Source organism: Eucyclogobius newberryi, unplaced genomic scaffold, assembly GCF_026437365.1.
Source record: "Eucyclogobius newberryi isolate DKJ021-1_F unplaced genomic scaffold, fEucNew1.0.hap1 SCAF_16, whole genome shotgun sequence".
Lineage (NCBI taxonomy): Eukaryota > Metazoa > Chordata > Actinopteri > Gobiiformes > Gobiidae > Eucyclogobius > Eucyclogobius newberryi.
Window position 1 is genome coordinate 6908710 of NW_027315790.1, and position 22431 is coordinate 6931140.

A 22431-nucleotide genomic window follows, 5' to 3' on the forward strand; every position below is an offset into this window, starting at 1 on the left:
AATCCATATCAGCTCCGATAGTCCACAGGCGTTGCACCACCAGAAGCCCACATCCCAACTACAGTCGGGAATAGATGGATTGGCGTAAGAAATTGGCATATTAATTTCCATTCAGGTGCATGTGGTAAAGAATACAGATATTAACAATTAAAAAAAAAAGAAAGACGTGTCTAGTTATTTCTTCTTAACTCATTATAATTTACTTTTCTGTAGTCGGTCATTGGTGTGTGCCAAACATATTATGCCTGTGCTTAAACATTTAGCTTCTTTTTGCTTCGTGACAAGTCCGCGCGCGCAGTGGGCGGGGCCACGGATGTATATTTCCCAGAGGGCCTTTTTTCTTTAGAACACACCTCGCCCTGTGATTGGCCGCTCCCTCCGCGTTCGGCTCCCTATATTATTAAACCATGTGTGATTTATCTCCAATTGAGGATCACGTGGAGTTGACCCGAAGGTGCAGCGGTCAGAGGGGGGCGGGAGCGCGTGCGTGCAGGCCCGGGACAGAGGTCAGAGAGCAGCGGGGACGGCACAACACCACAGTGACCACAGCGAACACTACACACGAGCGCGGAGGAGCCCAGGACGACGAGCATGTGTTTACGCCGCTGGATGTGAGCTTTTTCCGGGCTGCTTCTGCTGGACGAGGCCGCGGAGTGGACTCGTCATGGCAGAAGGTAAGAAGCGGTAAACGTGTGGTGTGAGGGCGGGTCTGGACATATACTTCCATTGGTTTGACGCTACGGCTGCAACTATTATTATTATTATTATTGTTGTTGTTGTTGTTATTATTGTTATTGTTATTGTTTTGTATTATTATTTTTTAATTATTTTATTTTATTTTATTAGTCAAACGATTGTTTCCATGGTACATTGACACTTTTAAAATACATTATCAACCAAATTCAGGTGAAAGATGCTAACTGAAGGCTCCTAGATAGAGAGTATTTCCTTGTGAATTTGGAAACCAGAAATTGTATATTCTGTTTTGACTTTTGGATTTAATAATGACACTGAAAGTCTTTTATTTTTTTATTTTTCATGTCTTTTAAAGTCTATATATTCCAGATTACATAACGATTATTATTTTTTGCTGTCGACTAGTCATGATTAGTTGATTAATCGCAATATGTTTTAAGTTGGGTTATTTTTTTTTTGGTTGATTTATCTAACGATTATATTTCTATTACATTTAGATATATTGTGTATTTCTTAACCAATTAAAGGATGATATGGTCGGTGACTGAAGAGATGGAGAATATTTATGAATAACAGAAATAGTTTAGGCCAATTTAACAATGCCACTGTCTTTGGGTGAGTCTGTGAAATGTGTGCCTTTTGTGTCCAGAGGCATGAACCGTGGCTATGTTTACATTACACCAAAATCTGATATTATGTACCTTTAAGATTATCTCAGTGGCTTACTAACTGTGATCAGAAAGAAATCAGATGATCTCATAATGATCAGATTTTGAGTGTGAATGTTTGTCATAACATTTCTATCACAGCTAATTTTAAAATGTGACTATTTTTTTTGGTTTATTCAAACATTTTAAACACATTTCAATTTAAGCAGTTAATAGCAAATGATATTCATCATTTTATGCCTGTTCCTATTTTTGATATGCTTTTATATGATATATGTGCTTAATAATTTCAAATTCCATTCCATGTGTTTTAGAGTCTGATTATGATTATTTTCATTCTAGTCACAATTATTTTGATGAGTTGTTTCAGCCCAAATGATTTGCATGTAATGGTGTAAAGACTATGGTGGGGAAGTAGCCTCATATTTTGCTTTTACACTAAGCCTAATCAAAGTTGGTATTTTAATGTTTCAAAATGTCAAGTAACCACTTTTTAAAAATAAAAACATGGGTAACACCTCATAATAACTACACTTATTCCTGCCTTAGTAAAGCATGAACAAAGACTTAACTCCTAGAGAACTAATAGTTTATTAAGAATGATTCAGGCGTAGTGATCACTTAACTAATACTCTAACCCTTATTCCTAACCTTAACCCTAACACCTAACCTTAGTTAAGTAGTTACTAAGCCTGAATCAAGCTTAATAAATTATTTGTTCATTATGAATTAAGTCTTTGTTTATGCTTTGTTAAGGCAAATCAAGGTGTAGTTATTATAAAGTGATGCCAACACATATAAATGACAATCTGCTGCTTGTTACAGTGATGTCACTATGAAGAGGCGGGGCTTATCAGTTCTGCAGTTTTGAACAGGAAGTCAATGGACCTGTTTCTACTATTAAACTGTTTTAGATCAATATTGAGGTTTACAGTGAACAAAATGTAAAAGGACGATCTACTTATGTTGTAGTTCAATACAAAATAACTGACAAAAAGCATAATATGTCACCTTTTAAAATGGCTTTGCGTTCAGATTTTGTCCTGCATTGTTATTTTTTCTGTGGCAGTTTTCTTTTCTTTTTTTGTAGCTGGATTTTTTTTTTATTTTACCCTCCTCCTGTGGATACTTGAAAAGGGAAGTAGACCATTAATTCCAGTGCAACTTGAGAAGCTTTTAAAACACAGCCCGCTTTTGGTGTGGGTGACGCACCGGGTTTGGGAACTCTAGTGTTGCTCGCGTGTCACCTCACCACCGCCTCCGCCGTCGCTGGGAACGTCCAGTCACAGGCTCGTCCCGTTTGTGAGCAGGAGGCAGTGCGCAAAGCGAGGAGGAGGAGGCGGCCGCCGAAGTGTCCCGGGGCAGCGGCGTGTGCAAGTGGTTCAACGTGCGCATGGGCTTCGGCTTCCTCTCCATGAACCTCCGGGATGGAGTCACGGTGGAGCCGCCCGTGGACGTGTTCGTGCACCAGGTAAGAGCCACCGCGAGACACAGCACACGCTTATGGACTCGGGTTACGTCCACTCATCCTTGCAGATAACTGAAAAGTGCAGTAAAAGCAAGTCAATTGTTCAGATACTTTTACTTGACTATATTTGAGAGCAGGTATTAAATTTTTGAACTGAACTGAAAAGTAAAGTACATTTCTTCACTGTGTGTGTGTGTGTGTGTGTGTCTGTGTGTGTGTGTGTCTCTGTCTCTGTCTCTGTCATGACAGCACTCATGGTATGAGCAAACCATAATCATATAGACATGTATAAACATTTATAAAATCAACATGATTTTTTATCAAAGTCATTATTGATACAAACTGTTCTCAAAGTAATCGAAATAGTTGACTTTTTACTGTTAAACTGGTACATCAGTATTTTTATGTAACTTTTAATTAAAAAATTGCCCGTCTTGCTCCGTCTTCATTTTGTCCCGTACGCTGAGGGAACTATATTATGATAGATCAATGCGCTTAGACACTCGGAAAAGTGGGGACAAACCGCACGCGGCTGCAGGTGAGCGATAGGTGCGTTTTATGATCGATACGTGACAGGACTAATCGGCCGTCCACGCCACGAGGAAATAAGACTCAGATTTCGGCCAAAAAAATTGTCAATTCAACCTTTAAACTTACTCACAGTGAGAAGAGTAACCAACCCTTTACTCAAGTACGTTACTTCCATTAAAATATTACTCAAGTAGAAGTAAATGTAAACTGAAAAGTACAATTTCTTTAAAAAGTTACTCAAGTATATGTGACTGAGTAGATGTAACTGAGAACTACCACCTCTGGATTTACAATCCAGTGAAAGGTAAGGCAGCCAATTTAGCACATAATATTGAACTTTTATCAAACCAAAAACATAACTATTTAAGTGTGTAGTCATGAATACAAATATATACAGCAGGCTGCGAAATAGACGTGGGCCCGGGACCCGCAAGCAGTTGAATCTCCGGCGGGCCCGCGGTTTGAAATAGGAGGGGGCCCGCCGTACCCCTCCTCCTAAAAAATCAAGATTTAACTAGTAATTTGGCCATATTCAGGGCATTTTCATCGCTCAAGTTTCGTTTTGACAGACACGCTTCTCATTGGCCGAGCGGTCTCCGTGATGTAATATTGATGAAAGCGGATATCTGATTGGCCGCTGCGTTCGTGTTGCGTTCACGTGTCCTCGGAAATGCCCGGTCTAATTTTCGGGGCAATGTAAGATAAGATAAGATAAAATAATCCTTTAATATCCACACAAGGGGAAATTTCGTTGTTACAATGCAGTAGAACAGGAGGAAAGGACAGATTATAGGAAGTTTCAAAACACACTCTTAATAGAACTCTTATGAACAAAAACAAAAAACTCTAATTAACAAAAACTCCTCTCCTATCTTAACAGGGAATGGAGGGGGGAAATAAAATAAAATAGATAAGTAAAAATAAAAAGATAAAGATAAAAATAAGATAATAAAATAATGAAAATAGAATAAAATAAAAGTAAAATAAAGTAAAAATAGCTAGCACAAGACTAGGTAATACTATTAGCAGGTAAGTAAACCGAATAAAAACAAAATAGAACACTCTTATTTACAGGTACAATGTATATATGTTAGTAGTTTATTTTGTAGGACGTGATTTCATATATTTCACAAGATCTCCTTGTTTCAAATGCTGTAAACAGTATTTATTTTGTATCTAAGAAACATTATTATATTGAATTAAACAGTATTAAACATCATGATCTCTGGTTTATATGATTCAGTATTTGATACATTAAACCAGGGGTGGGCAATTATTTTTCCTCTCAGGGCCATATTCGAATCGAGTTAAGTGGTGGAGGGCCAGACTGCGTTAATTGGTGTTACAAATTCTTATCATTATAAGCACTTTTTTGTAAAATATAGGCTATTGAATCGATTAAGGGCACAAGTGCAGACACATAGTTACATGCAATTACATAGCTAAGACAGTTAAAGAATAGAAAGTAAAATCTTGAGGGGGGGGGGCCGAATTAAAACGGGCAGAGGGCCACATCTGGCCCCTGGGGCCACAAATGCCCAAGTCTGCATTAGACTATAGTCTCTGTATTTGTATTTGAGTCCTCTGTATTTGACCCGTCCTTCACATTGTAGGGTCAGGAGCAGAGACACTTTGCCTAGTATGTTCGTGGTGTGTGAGGGAGCTGGTGGAGAGCTGTGAAAAGACTGAGCTTTACACCTTGAACTGCACTGGCTGTGTTCATTTACAGACCTAACTTTTTCTGGATGTAAGACTTTGCATTTGGGGCCGTATTTTGCCCCCGGAGGTAATGTTAACGTGGGGGCAGCGGAGCTCATTTCATCACATCTTGCAGTCGGTGCAAATGATGGCAGCGCAGGACATGGAATTCTAAACTAGAGGTGTGATTATGCCAAAACATGAGGTGGAGTAAAGCAAGTTGAGGGCGTGGTCTGATGCATTCTGTGAATGGCCAGAATCATAACACACTTCAAAACTAGTGCACTGAAGTCATGTTACTCTCCCCACATGGACGAGATAATTATAACGAAACAACCTTTATGGGCATAAATGACACAAATGATAAGTTAAAGAATAATGAATACAGTCCAATTTTACATGGTTAAATTTTTTCTCCCACTCAAATAAACAAAGCGAGCGCATGTGCATGGAGCTGTGGCTGGTCTCTTCACTTAAAAAATACTTTCAGCATTAACAGTTTTGAGAATAAGATGGTGTTTAAGTGCAAGTTTGACAACCAATAGTTTAGCCAATCAGAGCCTAGTTGACGACAGCCCTGCCAAAGAAAGAACCAGCTGTGAGAACTGACCAACAAAGACTGTGAGAACTGACCAACAAAGACTGTGAGAACTGACCGACAAAGACTGTGAGAACTGACCAACAAAGACTGTGAGAACTGACCGACAAAGACTGTGAGAACTGACCGACAAAGACTGTGAGAACTGACCGACAAAGACTGTGAGAACTGACCGACAAAGACTGTGAGAACTGACCAACAAAGACTGTGAGAACTGACCGACAAAGACTGAGGTGCACAAACTTCTTATGAAGTATGAATTGGCCTTGGTCATTGCAGCCGCCAGGGGGTGTGAGCTTCAGGACCACCCGCTCCCGTGGCTCTGCTGCTGTTGCCCTTGTTTATGGATCACAAGTCCAGTTTATAAGCAATGATGTGTGCACGTTCTTAGTTCGCGTTTAGTCCGGGCAATATGGGGATGAAGGCGAGCTGTCTGCGTTGCGCAAAAACAAATAAAGGTGAATTAAAACATTGTTTTATTTTTATATTTTGGGAACACATTGAAAATTAAACCATTTTATTGCTGACTTCTTTCATTGCCTGTATCTGAGGCATGACAAACATCTCCCACAGGAGGTGCTTTTGAATGCCACAGTTCTCAGTCATTGGTTCAAACACCATATATCACCATATATGGACTGGCACCATCCCACTCCAGCCTCCAGTGGCCAAGTCCAGCCTCTTTACACCATCGTTAAGGTTGGGAAGGTAGCAAAATATCGCCCTGGCCCCGCCCCCTGGAAAAGGCTCACGTCAGCGCTACTTCCTGGGGAAAAACATGGCCCTTGATGTTCATCTCCTCAGGTAAAAAAGTGTTCAATTACACAATAAGCATATCTATAATCTATTCTACATGACCCCTGCAAAAGCAATCATTCCATCCTAAGGCTACCCCAAATAAATTGTCTGTTTGCTGTAACCCGAGGCAAATTCTTATTTTTTTTACTTTGAAGGCAAAAAAAGAGATCCAAATTTTGTCATTTTTTGAGTCGGAGTGACCACCAGGGGTCAGGCTTCAACAGTCAATGACGGAAAACGTCTCTATCGACCCGATCGGGAGACTAAATCTCACGATTTTAAGATATTTCAATCGACCTTTTGTACGCCGCTATCCTTTATTTTGGTAGCGAAGGCGAGCGGGGGGAACATGCGGGGGACACGGGCGCTGCCATGTTTGTTGTGATGACGCTGCTGGGGGTGTGTCAACCCCAGAATGCATTTGCGTTAGTCAAATTTCACACCCTGACAGAGGTTGACATTACTATGGACATGTCAATGGCGCTGATAAAGCCGAAGCAACTTGTTAAAAGTAATATATTGATTCCTATGCGCGGTCTGTTTTATTATAGACGCATGTGGAGGCCTGAAAATGAAGATGCGCAGCGCGCAATCAGTCCTTTGAGATGAAAGTCTGGTTTACCAGCGTGATTAAAATATTAGACACGGTGGTTTAGGAAAGACCGGTAGGTGAGTCGGCGAAATAATTGCAAAATAAAAGATTTTGACCTTTTTTCAACAAAATGCTGATATTTTTTTTTTCAGTCGGCTAGTTTCATAGCGGGTCAGTCGGGTTACGGCAAACAGACATATTATTTTGCCTAGCCTAATGTGAAAACACTCTTTCCTCCTTGACCTCACAGACTGGAGTCCTGTGGAATTAAGCGGTATAAGTGCTTTGTGGTTCTGGTCTCTTTGTAAAAGGTTAAGAGGGTTTCTTCCTCTTCATTCAGCTCTCCTTGTGCTCCTTAAACTGACCTGTCCTCCCTCCTCACTGAGGCGTTACGTCTCCGGTTTCTCTGTTCTGGAGACATTGTAAATCCAGAAAAGACTGGGAAAAAGCTGTTTAGTTAGTTTCTTGTGGGTCAAGTGTAAAATCCAGTCACATAAGCCCTGTTTCGAATGGCCCTGATCTTCCAGGCTGGTTCTCTTAAGAGTAGTTTGGAACGGTTCTTTTCATGGTGAATGCATTTCCATAGCTATGTATCCAGAGGCTGAGCTCTGCTACTTGAGAAGCTAATGTCACTCAAAAATAATTACGGTTTTCTTAATAAATAGAATCAAAATCGTACTTTTTCTGTGTTTATTTAACTTCCCTTCCAAAGCCTCAATGCCTCGTTTTAACATATCTTTATGTAATGCATTGAGTTTGACTGATGTTAGATGCATTATGCGCTGGAAATATAATAGTTTGGGTCTTGACGGGTTTTCGGTTCAACATATAAATTACCATCACTGGGAGTACGACAGTACTGATCTGCATCAAGCCAGACTTTGGAAGCTACTACCCACCGCACAAGGGTCGTTTTGGATCGGTTAAATGGACTTAAGACAGCGGAGATGCTTTCGGACAGTCCTGATCCTCTCCAAAGGGAACCAGTCGAAATATGGCTGTATAGGAACTTAGTGCTGGATAACTTCATATTAAACTCAAGCACAGATTTAAAGCTATAAGAGCAGCAGCACCACCAGCACCACCAGCAGCACCAGGACCAGGCTTCAGAAGAGCAACAAGTCTAGTCTAATGTTTAAACTTCAAACCATGACCACAACTTAATGCCAAAGTGAACACCATTACGTCTGCTATTAAAGTGTAGTTTTTTCCTTCTAGTGTTCATCTCCACCCTTTCACCACTGCCCTTCTTTAAAAGCAGTCCATCTTGAGTCTGGGTAGGATCATTTCAGACCACAGGACTGTCTGGATCTGCATTAGGTTAATACAACCATCAAATACAGGAAGTGAACAGGAAACCACAGAGACCAGTGCAACGAGGGTCTTAAAAGGCTTCACTGGTCATTTTATACACATATTAGTCCAATAAAAACGGTGACCATACTGGATTTGACCTTTTAGATTAGAATAGTGGTCAGCAATCTGAATTCGCTTCATTTAATTGCACAAACTGTTATTGTTACAGTGGCAGTTGATGCTTTCTCTTCACAAGTCCTGGTGCTGTGTTTCTTTGCGCCTCAGCCATGTTTGTACTTATTGGTTTTGCAGCAGATCAGAACAATCCAAAAGTGAACCATACCGGCCAGTTTAAGAGGCCCAAGGCGAATCCTGAGAAGCTTCTGGTCTTGCTCGCTTTTGACTCCGGGAAATACTAAATGTCTTTTTGTGAATTCTAGAAATTTACTTTATGGTTAAAAAGTATAATTCAGGTACAATTTAGATCATTAGAAAAACATGAATACTGTCACTTCTTGACATTCTCTCCTCTTTTCCCTTTCAACTGGTAACTTTAGTTTGTAAATAGTAATACCCAGGTGAAAATGTTACATAAAAAATATATAAACGAGGGGCAAATTAAAGCTGTTGGAAGCTACACATGCAGAACACATGGATCCTCAAATGCTACAGGATATAAAAAGATAAGAAGTGGAATTAATGACAAACCCTCCATAAGAAATAACAATAATAAAAAAAAAATAATAATAATAAAAAAAACAACTCTTCACCAAGCAAAGATATTATGAAAGTGGTTCAAAATTCAGAACAAAATATTAGCTTGGAAAACAATGGGCAGAGAGAACAATTTTCAAAACATGAGATGAGGCAGAATAATGTAATTTTAACCAAACAAGGTCAAATACAATCCTCATTTGAATCCTTCTACAGAAACGTTTTCACCAAAAATATTAGGAAACGAAGAAGAAGAAAATATTTTCTGGATACTCTCAATTTACCCGCCATGACCAAAGAGTAAAACAAAAAAATAGATGCTGCTGAAATTGTGCAATTAAAAGACTAAAAACAATGAATCTGGGGGGGTGACGGGTTCACCTCAGAGTGGTATAAAACTTTAATAGACGCTCTTACTCCTTTTGATTTTATCTTTTAACTGGGCCCTTAAAAAAGCTCAGAACCCTCCGAGTTTGAAGGAAGCCATCAAATCCTTAATATCTAAAGAGGGGAGGGATCATCCTGACTGTGCCTCACACAGACCAATGTCAATTCCGAATTTAAACTATTGTATATACACCTCATGTAAAATGTAAAAAAAAATAAAAATGGAAAAAATACTACCAATTTTAATTCACAATGATCAGACAGGATTTATTACCAAACGACGAACACAAGATAACATATGACCATCTTTACATTTAATGAACCACATAACAAAACAATAGATCAAAGCCCTTATGAGGGGTGAGGCAGGGCTGTGCTTTGTCGCTTTGTACTTGGAACCAATGGCCCAATTATATAAAAAATCTGAAGCGATTCATGGTCAGCAATATTAGAGCAAAACGATACTCTTATTTTCTCCACTATAAAGACCATCGCGCAAAATGGACTGATCCCATTTAAGTCAAAGGATTGAAACTATAAAAATGGTCTGAAAAATTATTACGTTTTCTTTGTCTGAAAAATTACATATTTCAGCTCAACCCAGAGCTTTGTTGTACTGTTGTGACCCAGAATATGAAGCTCAATGTGCCGGGGGTTCCTGTACAGGCCTTTCTGGGAGATGACAAACTGTTGAGCCATTTGGAGGAAGTTAAGAATACTTACAACATGGAATGAGCTAATTCAAACATACAAACTTAACAAAGATGTTAAAATCTTAAACTGGTTGGCTTATGACCAAGGTTTAGTACCAAATAGAACTGACATGAGATTTAGGGTCTAGATTTCAAAAGGTATAAAGGTTTTTCACCAGATTGTAAAAGATAAAAGTGTGTCCGTGTGTTATAATGTAAATTGTGTAAATATTTCTAATTTCTATGTAAAATGCTTGTTTTTTAAATTCCCTGTCTGTTACAGCTTTCATTGGACTACAGATGTAAAATATAATTTTGGCTAATTCTGGCATATTTACAGAAATAATGTGCACTGTCCTGGGAAATAAAAAATAAATAAATAAAAAATAATCACATTAAAAGCTTTGATATGTTGAAATAATCCTTTGGCTTTGAGAAACCAGACTTTTTTTTATAATTAAGGAGTCATAATAACTAAGAAATGAAACAAAGTAATGCCCATTATAATTAAATTGTATGAATGCATTGTTAAGATGGACAGCTACTCTACTAAATACATTCAAAACAAATGGGAAAGAGAAGGTAATCTTGTTTTGACGCACATGGAGTGGGAAAATGTGTGTACCTTCAGTGGAGGACCACAAAATCATGTCTGAATGGATTTTTTCAATTTTTTTCATAATACCATGTCAAGATAAACCTAAACTGTTTTTTTTATCCTTTGTTTGTCCTGTTCCAGAGCAAACTGCACATGGAGGGCTTTCGTAGCCTGCGAGAAGGAGAGCCAGTGGAGTTCACATTCAAAAGGTCATCTAAAGGCCTGGAGTCGCTGAGGGTGACCGGGCCGGAGGGAGCGTCCTGCCTGGGGAGTGACCGCAGGTCCAAGGGCAGCCAGAAACGACGGTCCAAGACTGACAGGTACAACAAGCACTCAACTGACTTAACCTTTTGACTGACTCCTCAGCTGAAAGGATTGTTTCACTGCTTTCCTGACAAAGTTCTTTTCTTTGTTGTTCATTTACTTGTGCTTATTGTAAATTCTAAATAATTTTAAGCTGTGAAAGAAGTCTGAAATGGATGTTATCTTTATAAAAACAAAACAAACAAAAAAAACATTTAGGTATCTTGTAAAGCCCGTAGATTGTGGCTTGGGCAGGTTTCCCACATGTCCTGGGTGAAAAGAGAAATTTTCTATTTCCAGAGATCTGGCCAAAGGACTTTGGGCTGCCAATTACAATAAGTCATAGATGCAGTTTCTAGTGTCATCTCAACCAAAGCATGGATTAAATTAAATCTATTTAACATGAATTGTACCCATATTTATATAAACCATATTACTTGATCTAAAATTGATTGATTACCTGATTGGAAATTGCATATGTTATGTACACAATTTCCTGGGGGAGGACCCCTAAAACCCTCTTAACCTTGTAAGGGAAGGCAAGTTTATTTGTAGAGCACATTTCATACACAAGGCAATTCAAAGTGCTTCACACAGCAGGAAAAATGCATTAAAATCACAAAGAAATTACAGCACAAAACAATTTAAGACATAAAAGAGAAGAGTGCAAAGAAAAATCCTTTCAGTCATATGAACAGAAACAAAACAGTTTTTAGTTTAGATTTGAACATTGTCAGAGTAGAAGCCTGTCTCACATCTTCAGGATCCTTTGCCATCATATATTCAGTTTGTGTTCATTCATTATGTATTCACCACTATAGGGTCAAAATTAAAATTAAAAACTAAGTACTGATTCAATGGAGTGTAGCCAAAGACCACATCTTGAAAATATATTGCAGTGTAGTGTAGTGTAATTGTAGGTGGATTAACTACATAATCTAAAATATCCTTGAAAAGATGGTTGTTGAATATTTCTTGGTCATTTCACGTGATGTGTTGATTAGAGATGGAACGAGACTTTGTGCACGTGTGAAGAACAAATATATCCTCCGTCTTTACATTTGCCCCGGGTGTGGGTTCAAGGGTTCTGTTGAGTATCTTTGCTGCTGTAGTTAAAAGACTCCTCCATATCGAGACTTTGAGTGGACATATTCTGACAGAACACTTTAAACACTGTTTTAGTTTTCATTCTGTATTTATAGGACCAATATTGACATAAATAATCAGTGCTTAAAGGCGTAATGGACGATTTTTTTGGCCCAAATTTGAGTCTCATTTCCTCGTGGCCATTGTAAATCAAATGTACCCCGCCTCTTCATGATTACATTTCACTGTAGCCAACAGCAGATTGTCATTTACATGTTTTTAGTTTAGAAAAGTGGCTTTGTGACATTTTAGAACTCACACTTGCAATAGTTTTAGAAGCTGTTGAAAACTAAAAACAGAATGAGATATATGAGTATTTAGTCACTTTGAAAGTTCGCAGCAGTTTTAACATTGACTATTCATTAGCATTTCTGACGGAGCATTGGGTCCAATCAATAGATCAATATGTGGTTTGTTTTCTTGGCTTGGCAGTTAAACAAGCAGCCCCTCCCCTTGTGTGGAGTGTGGAGGAAGAGCAGAGGTGGAACATTTATCAGAAATGTTTTTCATCGCAAATGCTGTTTTGGGGATATCAGAAATTATCGTCTATAATTACCACGATTAAAATGACCTAAAAGAAACAGAAATGTGTGGTGTCATCTCACAAACAAGGGATTAAAGTGATAACTCTGCCCTTTTGTGCTTCACATTATGGTCCATTCATGTTTTATGCAAAACTTGAACCTCAAAAAGACATTTACTGGCACTTTTTAGATTTATTTATTTTTTGTCAATATCACACATCCCTAAATTAGAGCGGACATTAAGATCTTTTACTTCTCAGTGTGAGTCTTTGTGAATTAACATTTATGGAATATCCTTGTGTGATGTCATGAATATAGAAAGCCACAAGAAATTCTGTAAACTAACTATGTAAACAGTTTGCCCGTAAGGACACTTTTTTGAGGTTAATGAAGTGTGTATTCAAAAAGAAATGTAAATGTGATTTTTAAGGGAATACAAAGGGAAAGGCTCAACACCACAAGATAAAACGTATTAACTATTTTGTCCGGTTTATGCTTTTTTGTGTTGACACTTCCAACATCCAAATCTGATTTTGATAAAAGCTTTTAGAATATTAATTTTGATATATTTAATATCACAAGAATACTGGATATAAAATCTATTACAATGTGATTTTGGTTGTGTGTAGGATGTGAACATTTGAAAATGATCAGAGAATGAGTGTTTAGTCAAACCTGGTTCAGCAGCAGCTTTTGTACTTTTGTACTCGTCCTAAACGTTGTATTGAAAGCAGAAGTGGAGAGATCCTATCCATCTAATTGATACCAGATGCATGCGGCTGCCCGGGGTGAGAGGTCAGCGCTGCCATGGTAACAGCAGGGCGCGGTGTATAAATGAGGTGAGGGAGAGGTCAGAGTTCAGAGGTCACACAGCATAGTGGTCAAACAAAGGGAGCGCTACCTTTCTGTGCTGATCGATACTGACCATTGCTGACCACTGTGCAGGGGGAGGGACCATGGGGGAGGGGCTAGAGGACAGGCCAGAGGACAGGCCAGAGGACAGGCCAGAGGACATCAGAGAGGTTTCATCAGTCAGGGCATTTGAGGATTAGGTTTTTGGGGTTTAACGTTTTCTACTTCACCCTGAAAATGCAGATCAGAGCTATGATGGTTGAGCCGATAGAACATGATGTACTTAAAGCCCTTGGACTGGGAGTGATTTGGGACTATTGTAAAATGATTTGCTCAAGAATGAATTCAAACACTCAACCCTCAAGTTATATTATTTAATAGAGGTATGTATTACCTCCTAACTATTCACATATCACAAGCCAAATCGTCATTGATTGCAACATTTCTTTGACCCTCTATGACTTTGGAAGTCCACCACAAAATAAAAAATATGTTTAATCTTTTAAAAATGTGATTGTAAACAAAATGTTGACATAGATATTTCTGATGAGTTATGAAAGAAGACATAATCTGCTATGAACAGTACAATGAACAGACTCCAGTGACACTGGCCCTTTGGTCACACTGGCCCTTTGGTCACACTGGCCCTTTGGTCATACTGGCCCTTTGGTCACACTGGCCCTTTGGTCACACAGGTCAGATCTTGGGAGAGGCGACCCTGCTCATAGAAAATTGCATGTATTTGGTATTACTTTGCAACTCAAACACCTGTAACTTAATGAATGTAAGATGGAGAAGTTTAAATGCATGACACTGTGGTCATTCAGCCAAACCACTACCACATGTTTTGGGACTGTCCTGTCGCTTCAAAATATTGGACTGAAGTTCACAAAGTTTTGTTTTTGACATTGCCATCCCTCTGAACTTTAGGACTATTTATTTTGGTTCTCAAAACTGGTATCCACTTTTGGAATGTCCTTTTTGGAGGCAGGAAAAAGGGCCATCACAAAAAACGCTGATGACGTGGTCATCTCCAATGACCAAGGACTGGACGGACATAACGGACATCAAGCGATTTTCATATCTTATGATCTCCACAGATTTTTCTTTTCCCTGCAGCTTTTGGATTCTCTCTCACAATTTGACATTCTCGAAACGTACGGCCAGTAAATATGCGATTAAATGTTTAAGGTCGGGTTACCGGAAACCCACAATTTGTTTTTTGGCCTTAGCCCCTGCGCTCTCTCATCAATTAGGCCGGCTGCAAGGTGACTAAATGAGCTCTGCTGCGCCCACATTAACGCTACCTCCCGGGGCAAAATATGGCCCCTGGATCTTAATCAGTAATATCTGTCTGATGGATAAAGTCTTACTTATTATTGCTACTATTGCATTTTCAGATCATGAATTATGCTATTTTTCTATGTTTTCTTCACACAATATGTTAACAGTGAGCAGTGGCGCGTTAAAATGGTTACAATATTGTAAGGATTTGATTTAGTTTTTAGTTCTTTCCAAATTTCCAGCCAGCTGTGCTCTTGGCGCAACACTAAAACTGTTCTGGCTCGTCACTGATGTTTAGTGAATTGCAAGCTCCTTTTTTCACACACAAATCAAAAAAGCGATGCGTTTCCTCTCGGGCCTAAAGCCAACTAGCTCGTCCATAAAATCAATGGTTTGTGCCGCCTGTTCCTCCTGCTTCTGTGACCTCTGAAGGCTTCATGAATCCACAATAGGATTTCACTTTGCGCACAATTGTTAGTGTAAGTACACATCGAGCGGCGATAGATTTAACAGCAATAAAAATAGCCTTTTACCACAATAACAGATGCTAAATGTGGTTTATATTGTCTCCATAGCTATAAAAACAATTTTTTCATACTTTCTCTGATGAATCTTAAGAGCTATTCTTGCCCAAAACTGATGCCAGGATGTAAAGGGGTACATTTTTATACAGTATGTGTTTTAGGAAAGTTCAAATTTGTCTTTTTAAATTTGAAGTTTGTAGCATTTTTAGTTTTGTGTAGAGTCAGATTACAATAAAAACTCATAAGAACAACTACAAAAACAGTATACATTATAGATATTGTTTCTTTGGCTGATAATAAAGATTTATCCTTGCTCTAATCAAAAATATAAAATGTATGCAGATTTTTTTTTTTTAATTTTTAGCACCTGAAATGCCAGTTTGAAAATGGGGATTTTTCACACATTCTATAAAAATGTGACGGATAAATGTTATTATATTTTCATAAAACTGAATCCAGAGGGAAATGTTGGATTACACTGTATATATACTTTATAGATGTATATATGTGTCGCAGGCAGGTTCAAGTTTGTAACGGTTTCAGTTTTTGTGTATCCAATTACAATCCGTTCTGAGGTGTCTTTATTATGCATGGGGTTTCAGGCAAAAGATTCCTTCCTGATTTTGCATTTTGAGAGGACCATCCCCCAAATTCAAATATCATAACCTTTTGCTGTGACAACGTAGGACCTTTACCATGTCAAATCAGGAAGAAACCCATGAATCTCTTCAAAGTAAATGCTGTTTGCCTTGTGTAAATATAACTACATTATACTTTTATCGTCCTGTCTTTGAGTGTCGTTAGCTTAATGGTTTGTGTGTGAAAAGTGCAAACATGTGGACTTTAGCTGTTCCATCAGAAGTGACTGATGGAGCTTGTCCTTCACAGCTGCTGCTCACATAGAAGGCTCTGAAATAACTGGTGAATGGCGCCCTCGTGTGGTACTGCTATAAATGTACCTTTCTGCTTTCTAACAATGCCATGTTTGCTTATCTGGACTCTCTTCCAAAGTAGTTGTTTTAAGCTTTTATATTTCACACTGTGTACATTTACATGGCTCCCCAAATACTGAATATTTAGATAATGCAATGATTAGATCTGAATGTCGATGTGTGTTTACAGAATTCCAACAAAAGCATTGACGAGTATGATATATTACATTCCCCATTGCATTATGTTGCAAAGAATAATTGTGCCTTGTTTCTGTAATGCATTGATTTAATTTATTTGTTTACCCTTTTTATTTATATCCAAAGTAAATCTATATTCCAAGCCAACTGCACCTTCTTGTTTTTCGCAGATGTTACAACTGTGGCAGCCCAGGTCACCACGCCAAGGAGTGTCAGCTGCCCCCACAGCCCAAAAAGTGCCACTTCTGCCAGAGCCTGTCGCACATGGTGGCCTCGTGTCCGCTCAAAGCACAGCAGAGGGCCGCACTGGAGACGCAGGGAGACGCCGTCGCCATGGAGACGGAGCCCGAGTCAAGCCAAGGCACAGACACTGAGATGACCCACTGACTGACGCTTTGACCTTTACGAGTGGACAGTGGACAGGAGTGGACTAAACTGTGGAGGGCTCGAGGCTGTTTCCCAATTGGAATGATCTCTCCATTTCTATTAAGGAATTCTCAGAAATAATACTTTGTGACCAACCATTTCATATCAAATCAAAACTTTTGGTTCCAACATGGAGAGTTTGCTCAGATTGACAGCCATGCTTCCATCAGTCTGTTCTAGGGCAGCTGTGGCTAGTGTATGTAGCACAGGCCTATTCAACTCCAGGCCTAGCAGACAAACAGATTTAAATTTACATTAAAAATAGTTAGTTAGTAAATTCTGGTTCCATCCTAGTTTAATTCTGGGATAGTCCTGATTCAGACCCCATCATTACTAGTCTAGTCCTAGTGCAATTCTGATGAATTTTAATTTGCAACAAAATGTTGATAAAGCTTTATTTTTCACAAAAATCTAATATAGCTGTTATTGAAACAGATGTAGTGTTGGAGATATTTAGTTTGACCCCTAATTTTGTCATAAGTCTAGAGGCCACAGCCCTCTTGTGTAGAGAATGAAGGATTTAAGACTGGACAATATGGCAAAACATTTTGATCAATCAATACAAAGGGAGAAATAAGACCTTTTATTTGTTCTTATTACAATTCAATCATTACAGCTTTTAATTTTTATTTGGTCCAATTTCTTCCTTTACATTCTGAACTGAAAGAGGATGCTGAAAGGCTCTAGGTAAAAAAAAAAAGTTTTAATAGTTAGACCAGGATCTGGAAAGCACTATGGGTTTGCTGATTATTAATGGGATATGATCATAGATGCAAAAGCGGCAGGAGAAGGTAAGATCATTACAACTGGGAAAAAGACAGGAGCCACACTTCCTGGTACAGACTCTTCCTCTCTGTGACCTCTGACCTCCAGCCCTCCACAGCAGCTTCACCACTCGTTCGTACCGACTGTAGCAGCAACGCGACTGTATCCTAAGACATATCAATGCTCCTTTATGTTCTATTGTAGGGTTTAAGCTTCTGACAAGTCTGAGCGTTTGAGCGAAACAATCGTGGACCAAAGGGAAGCGTAGCCCGTCGAACTGTGTGTGCTTTCTCCGAGTATCACCTCAGTCTGTAAGTGATGACCTCAACCTGTCTAAGCCGTCCAGCACAGCAGCATGTAGCACCAAGAGTATCCGCTGACGCTCGTAGCCTAATGTAATGACACTCGTGTTTAACTGCAGAGCTCGCGGTGTATCGTTACGGCAGAACTGACCGAATTCTACCAGTTAAAGTTTTAAAGGACACATTCTGCATTATTTGTATTGTTATTTGCATTTAAACATGTTTTTGAATACTTTTAGAACTTGAATGAACCTGAATTACATCATTCAGGTGTTTCCCACATCAGGAATTCAGTTAGACTTCCATCTACTGGCTGCAGAGGGAATAGCTTACGAGGGATAAACAAACCTAGCTTGCCCGACATGCTAATGCAGTCGCGCAGTTGTAATGAACACAATTTGAGGCTGAAATGGTCCGAACGAGTCTGGTGATGATTTATGGACTTAGAAACGGCGCAGAAGATCGCAGAGCTCCACTTATGATGTCACAAAAAGGGAAAAGAGTGTTTTTTTTACGCTCAAAGTGAGGATTTACTCAACAGAATTCATCAAACAAGCGTGAATGAAGCTAAATATAACTCCAGGTATATTTTCGATGAGGGAACAATGTAAGAAGATGTTTGCAAGCTTGCTTAGTATGTGTCCTTTAAATAATCTTAAAATCTCAGGATTTACTGTAGTCACAACAATCAATATAAGAATGACAACATTTCGAGAGCAGAACGGGGCTATCTTGTCTTTTGTGCCTTGATTTGATGCAGGAAAGGTGTGTAAAAGAGGCTTATAAATGATCACAGATGGACGTCGTACTGAACAGCAGTACAAACCAAATATGAAAAAGAAAAATCTGGATTGTTTTATTATTCTTTTTGATTGAATGTAAATGATCTCACTCCTGAATCAATGTCCGCTATAAAAGATTCAGATGCGGAGTGAACGTCGCGACACAAGTGCCAGGTGCCTCAGTGCAGGGAGCTTACTGAAAACATTACAAACACGAGTACCTTAAAACCTACCAAGGAGCTTTCTATAGGGAAGTAATACCTACCAGATACTGTATGTAGTCATTTTGTATGCACGACCTGTAATGATTGTAAGGCAGAGGTTCTTCTGCCACAAATGAATGTTTTCCACACATCCACAGAATTTGGGGTTGTTCCGAATATGAACAGGTTATACTGTAGTTTGTATGAATTAAGAAAAAAAAAAAAAAAAGAAGCCAAGTGTTGATCGGAAAGACTGGTATGTCTTACAAATATTCTGCTGAGATTATATGGATTATTATGGAGCATTGTGAGGATTTAAAGGTGCTGTACCTGATTCTTTTTCCAACCATAACAGGAATAGTTTTTTTTTTTTGCAGTGTTATTACCTAATGACTTCCGAACATCTTAATTATTCACCATGATGAGTTTATAAGTGCTTTTCACAACATTCAGAGCCCAGAGCAGAGTTAGCCACCATGCTAACAGACATTAGCATGCTAAAGGAGCAGCGAATGAAACGTTCTATAATTGGACACAAAACGGCACACAGCTGTCTCATTTTGACCCAAAGAGCCCCTTATGCACTACATCTGTGCTGGTGTGAAAAAGATTTTACTTTGTTGGACAAAAAGAAATTGGGTACAGCTCCATTTAATGCCTTGCTTTTATGGAACTAGTAATAATAGACTTAGCTGTATGAATGTCTTTAGATGGACTCAGGGGAAAACTGTTGAAGCTTTGCATTAATGCTAGTGTGGGCTGTAGCTTGAACATGTTGGCACAGTTTCATTGTTAGCAGGGCTTGACATGAACAGCACTATAAGCTAAGAACCCAAATACTGTCTTTTTGGATTTTTACCATGAACTGCAATTTCTGCAAAAATATATTTTTTTGTCCTGCTTTAGAACAACCTGCTTTAAGAAGAATTGTGGTTAGCAGATTTGGCCATCTATGTAAACCACTTTCTTTTTGGTTGGTAAATTTGATTGTTAAAGATGCATTGTGAAACGTTTCTGATTGGAGGGCATGCCTTATAATGGTAGACACTGCGCTCTATGCTCAGGTTAGCAATCGCTTAGCAACTTTTTAGTCTAATATTTTTCCTGTTACCATTAACCCAGAGCATCTCGAAGTGTGGGGCACGCCCGTTTGGATGGGCGCTGGTTGAGAAGCTCTGCATTAACCTGTAAAAAAATGCAAGCTCTGAATGATCAAGAGGGTGTTGATTAGCACCAACCCATCGACCGTATATAGGTTTTAGATTGGCCTAATACTGTAATTAGTGTGTGGAACTGACATCAGCGCTAAAGGCTAACAAACCTTTTGAGATTTCTGTAGCTTTGTAACATTTGAGCATAGAGTCCACTAAACTTGTAACATGTTCTTTTACATGTTATTGATGAGGAAAGCAGATCAATGACGAAAATATCATGAAAACAGCATTGATTTTACATAACTCTGATTGAGTTTGAGCAGGTGGCAGACCTTCCCCCCGAAAAGTTACATAGTGCACCTTTTAGCGAAACTTAATAGCTCAAAAAACATGTTAGTAACTTTTGTATAACACTTGCTACAATGACCGGTGAAAAAGAACATTTCATGTCAAGCCCTGCTAATTAGCTTATTTATTTATTTATTTCCTTACTTATTTATCTACTTATTTATTTATTTACTTACTTACGCTGTGGTGATGAACATTGTGGTAAACCAGACCATTAACCTAGTTGTTCTTTTTTGTAACTATAAAATTCAATCTTTTGTAATAATAATTTTATAGTTATGATTTTATTTATTTATGTGCACTGTTAGTGTTGTCAAAATGGTCAGTTTCAAATGTGTGATCTAATCAGTCCACAGTGTTTAACTCATTGTAAATATAATGTAGTTTAGTTATGGAAATGTATTTATGCATGAAAGTGTAGTTATGTTTTGTTTGTATTTAGTTTTTTAGTAAATGAGACCTGTTTGGAGTAATTGTATTGGCCTATAAACACATCTGTTCTGATGTTCACTTTACTGCCTTACAACAAATTCCATGTCTTTTTAGTGGTGTTGGTGTGTAATGTCTTATGTTTGATCAAGATCAAGTTTGTCTTGTCAAGAATCTATACAAGTCTACCTCAGGTTGTGTGGGATCGAGGCCCATGTTAAGAATACATGCCCAAAATCCATAGTTGCATAATTTAAAAAAAATGTTAATGGTGTGTTTTTTGTTGTTGTTAATTTTGTATTTTTCCTAACAGAATGTATTTTTGCTTGTCGCTGCTGTATTAATATGAAACCAAAGAAATGTAAGTTGAGTCATGTCTTTGAGTGATACCAAAGTGTTCACAATCTTCGGTGACTGTTGTTGAGGTTATCTCCACCACAAGAGCTTGTACACCCAAACAGAAGAGAACACTTTCACCATGCTCAGGGACTCCTTTTGTGTAGACTTGACTTGATGAGTTATATTTTTTGTTATCATTTTACAGGTTTGAATGATTTTGTGTAGTAATAAAATAAATGACTTTTAATAGCTTTTTTTTCATAAATTGTGTGTTTTTAATTGAATTGGAATGAATTGTATAATTTATCAATGTGTTGCATGCAATTTTATGATTCATAGCTACACCAAAACAGGCTGTCTTAGCCCTTAGCCGCTAAGAGGTGAATAAGGAATTATACTAAGAAATAATTTTGATTTCGTTTTTTTTACTAAGAAATTGTAATTGATCAAATTTAAATGCTAACAATACATTTAACACCAGCAGTCAAAACACAGGGAAATGACTGAAGTCAAACAGAGTTTTCAAAATAAAATATCTTATAGCGTAAGTTATAAAACTGCTGATAAGTTGAGTTTTTTCTGGTTCTACGTCCCATTTCTAACATTATTGACACTCAAATCAAAACATCTGATTAAGAAGGCCATGTTATGTAGCCAGAGGCATTAATGTACAAAAGTTGTAAAAAAAAAATACAGTGACTTCCGTAAACTACATATGTAATTAAGTTGAGTAACGTAATGAGTATGAAGATGTAGTAATTCGGCAAGTAGCCTACCAGGTTTCCTCAAGTACTGACTAATAGACTGATCATGTTTTTAAAGGAGATTTTCATTCTCAAATTAAGTCAATGAATTATTGACAAAAATGTGGAAAGTTGTTCATTTAAGATGCTTACATTTGACACAAAACAGGCCTATAAAAGTGAGGAGACATGGATCATATGGGAAATGGACCATATTTTTCCTATACTGCAATTTAACTTTTCTGTTGTTTTTTTATTTATTTAATCTTGTCATATATTGTTTAAAAGCGTAAATCTTTTCTAAATACAGTAAAAATACATATTAAAATGCAGTTCTTTGTCAGGTAGGAAAGAGCTCACTCAAAAAGATCTGAACCACTGGTTGGAACAAGGATTAATCGGCGAATGAATACTTTATTGTGAAATCACTGGGCGGAAGTG

At 38.2% G+C, this 22431-nt stretch overlaps 1 protein-coding gene across 1 annotated transcript; it reads left to right on the plus strand.

Annotated features, from left to right (window-relative positions):
* Positions 1–586: 586 nt before the first annotated feature.
* On the plus strand, positions 587–16888 carry LOC140361381 (protein lin-28 homolog A-like). Its single transcript, XM_072447092.1, has 4 exons — positions 587–674; positions 2675–2835; positions 10878–11056; positions 16670–16888. Exons 1-4 carry the CDS (start codon positions 665–667, stop codon positions 16884–16886), a joined length of 567 nt encoding a protein of 188 aa, XP_072303193.1. The 5' UTR covers positions 587–664; the 3' UTR covers positions 16887–16888.
* Positions 16889–22431: the final 5543 nt, after the last annotated feature.

Coding starts and splice junctions, on each gene's coding strand:
- LOC140361381 (XM_072447092.1), top strand. Junction 2,836..10,877: donor TGGACGTGTTCGTGCACCAG/GTAAGAGCCACC, acceptor GTCCTGTTCCAG/AGCAAACTGCACATGGAGGG. Junction 11,057..16,669: donor CGACGGTCCAAGACTGACAG/GTACAACAAGCA, acceptor TGTTTTTCGCAG/ATGTTACAACTGTGGCAGCC.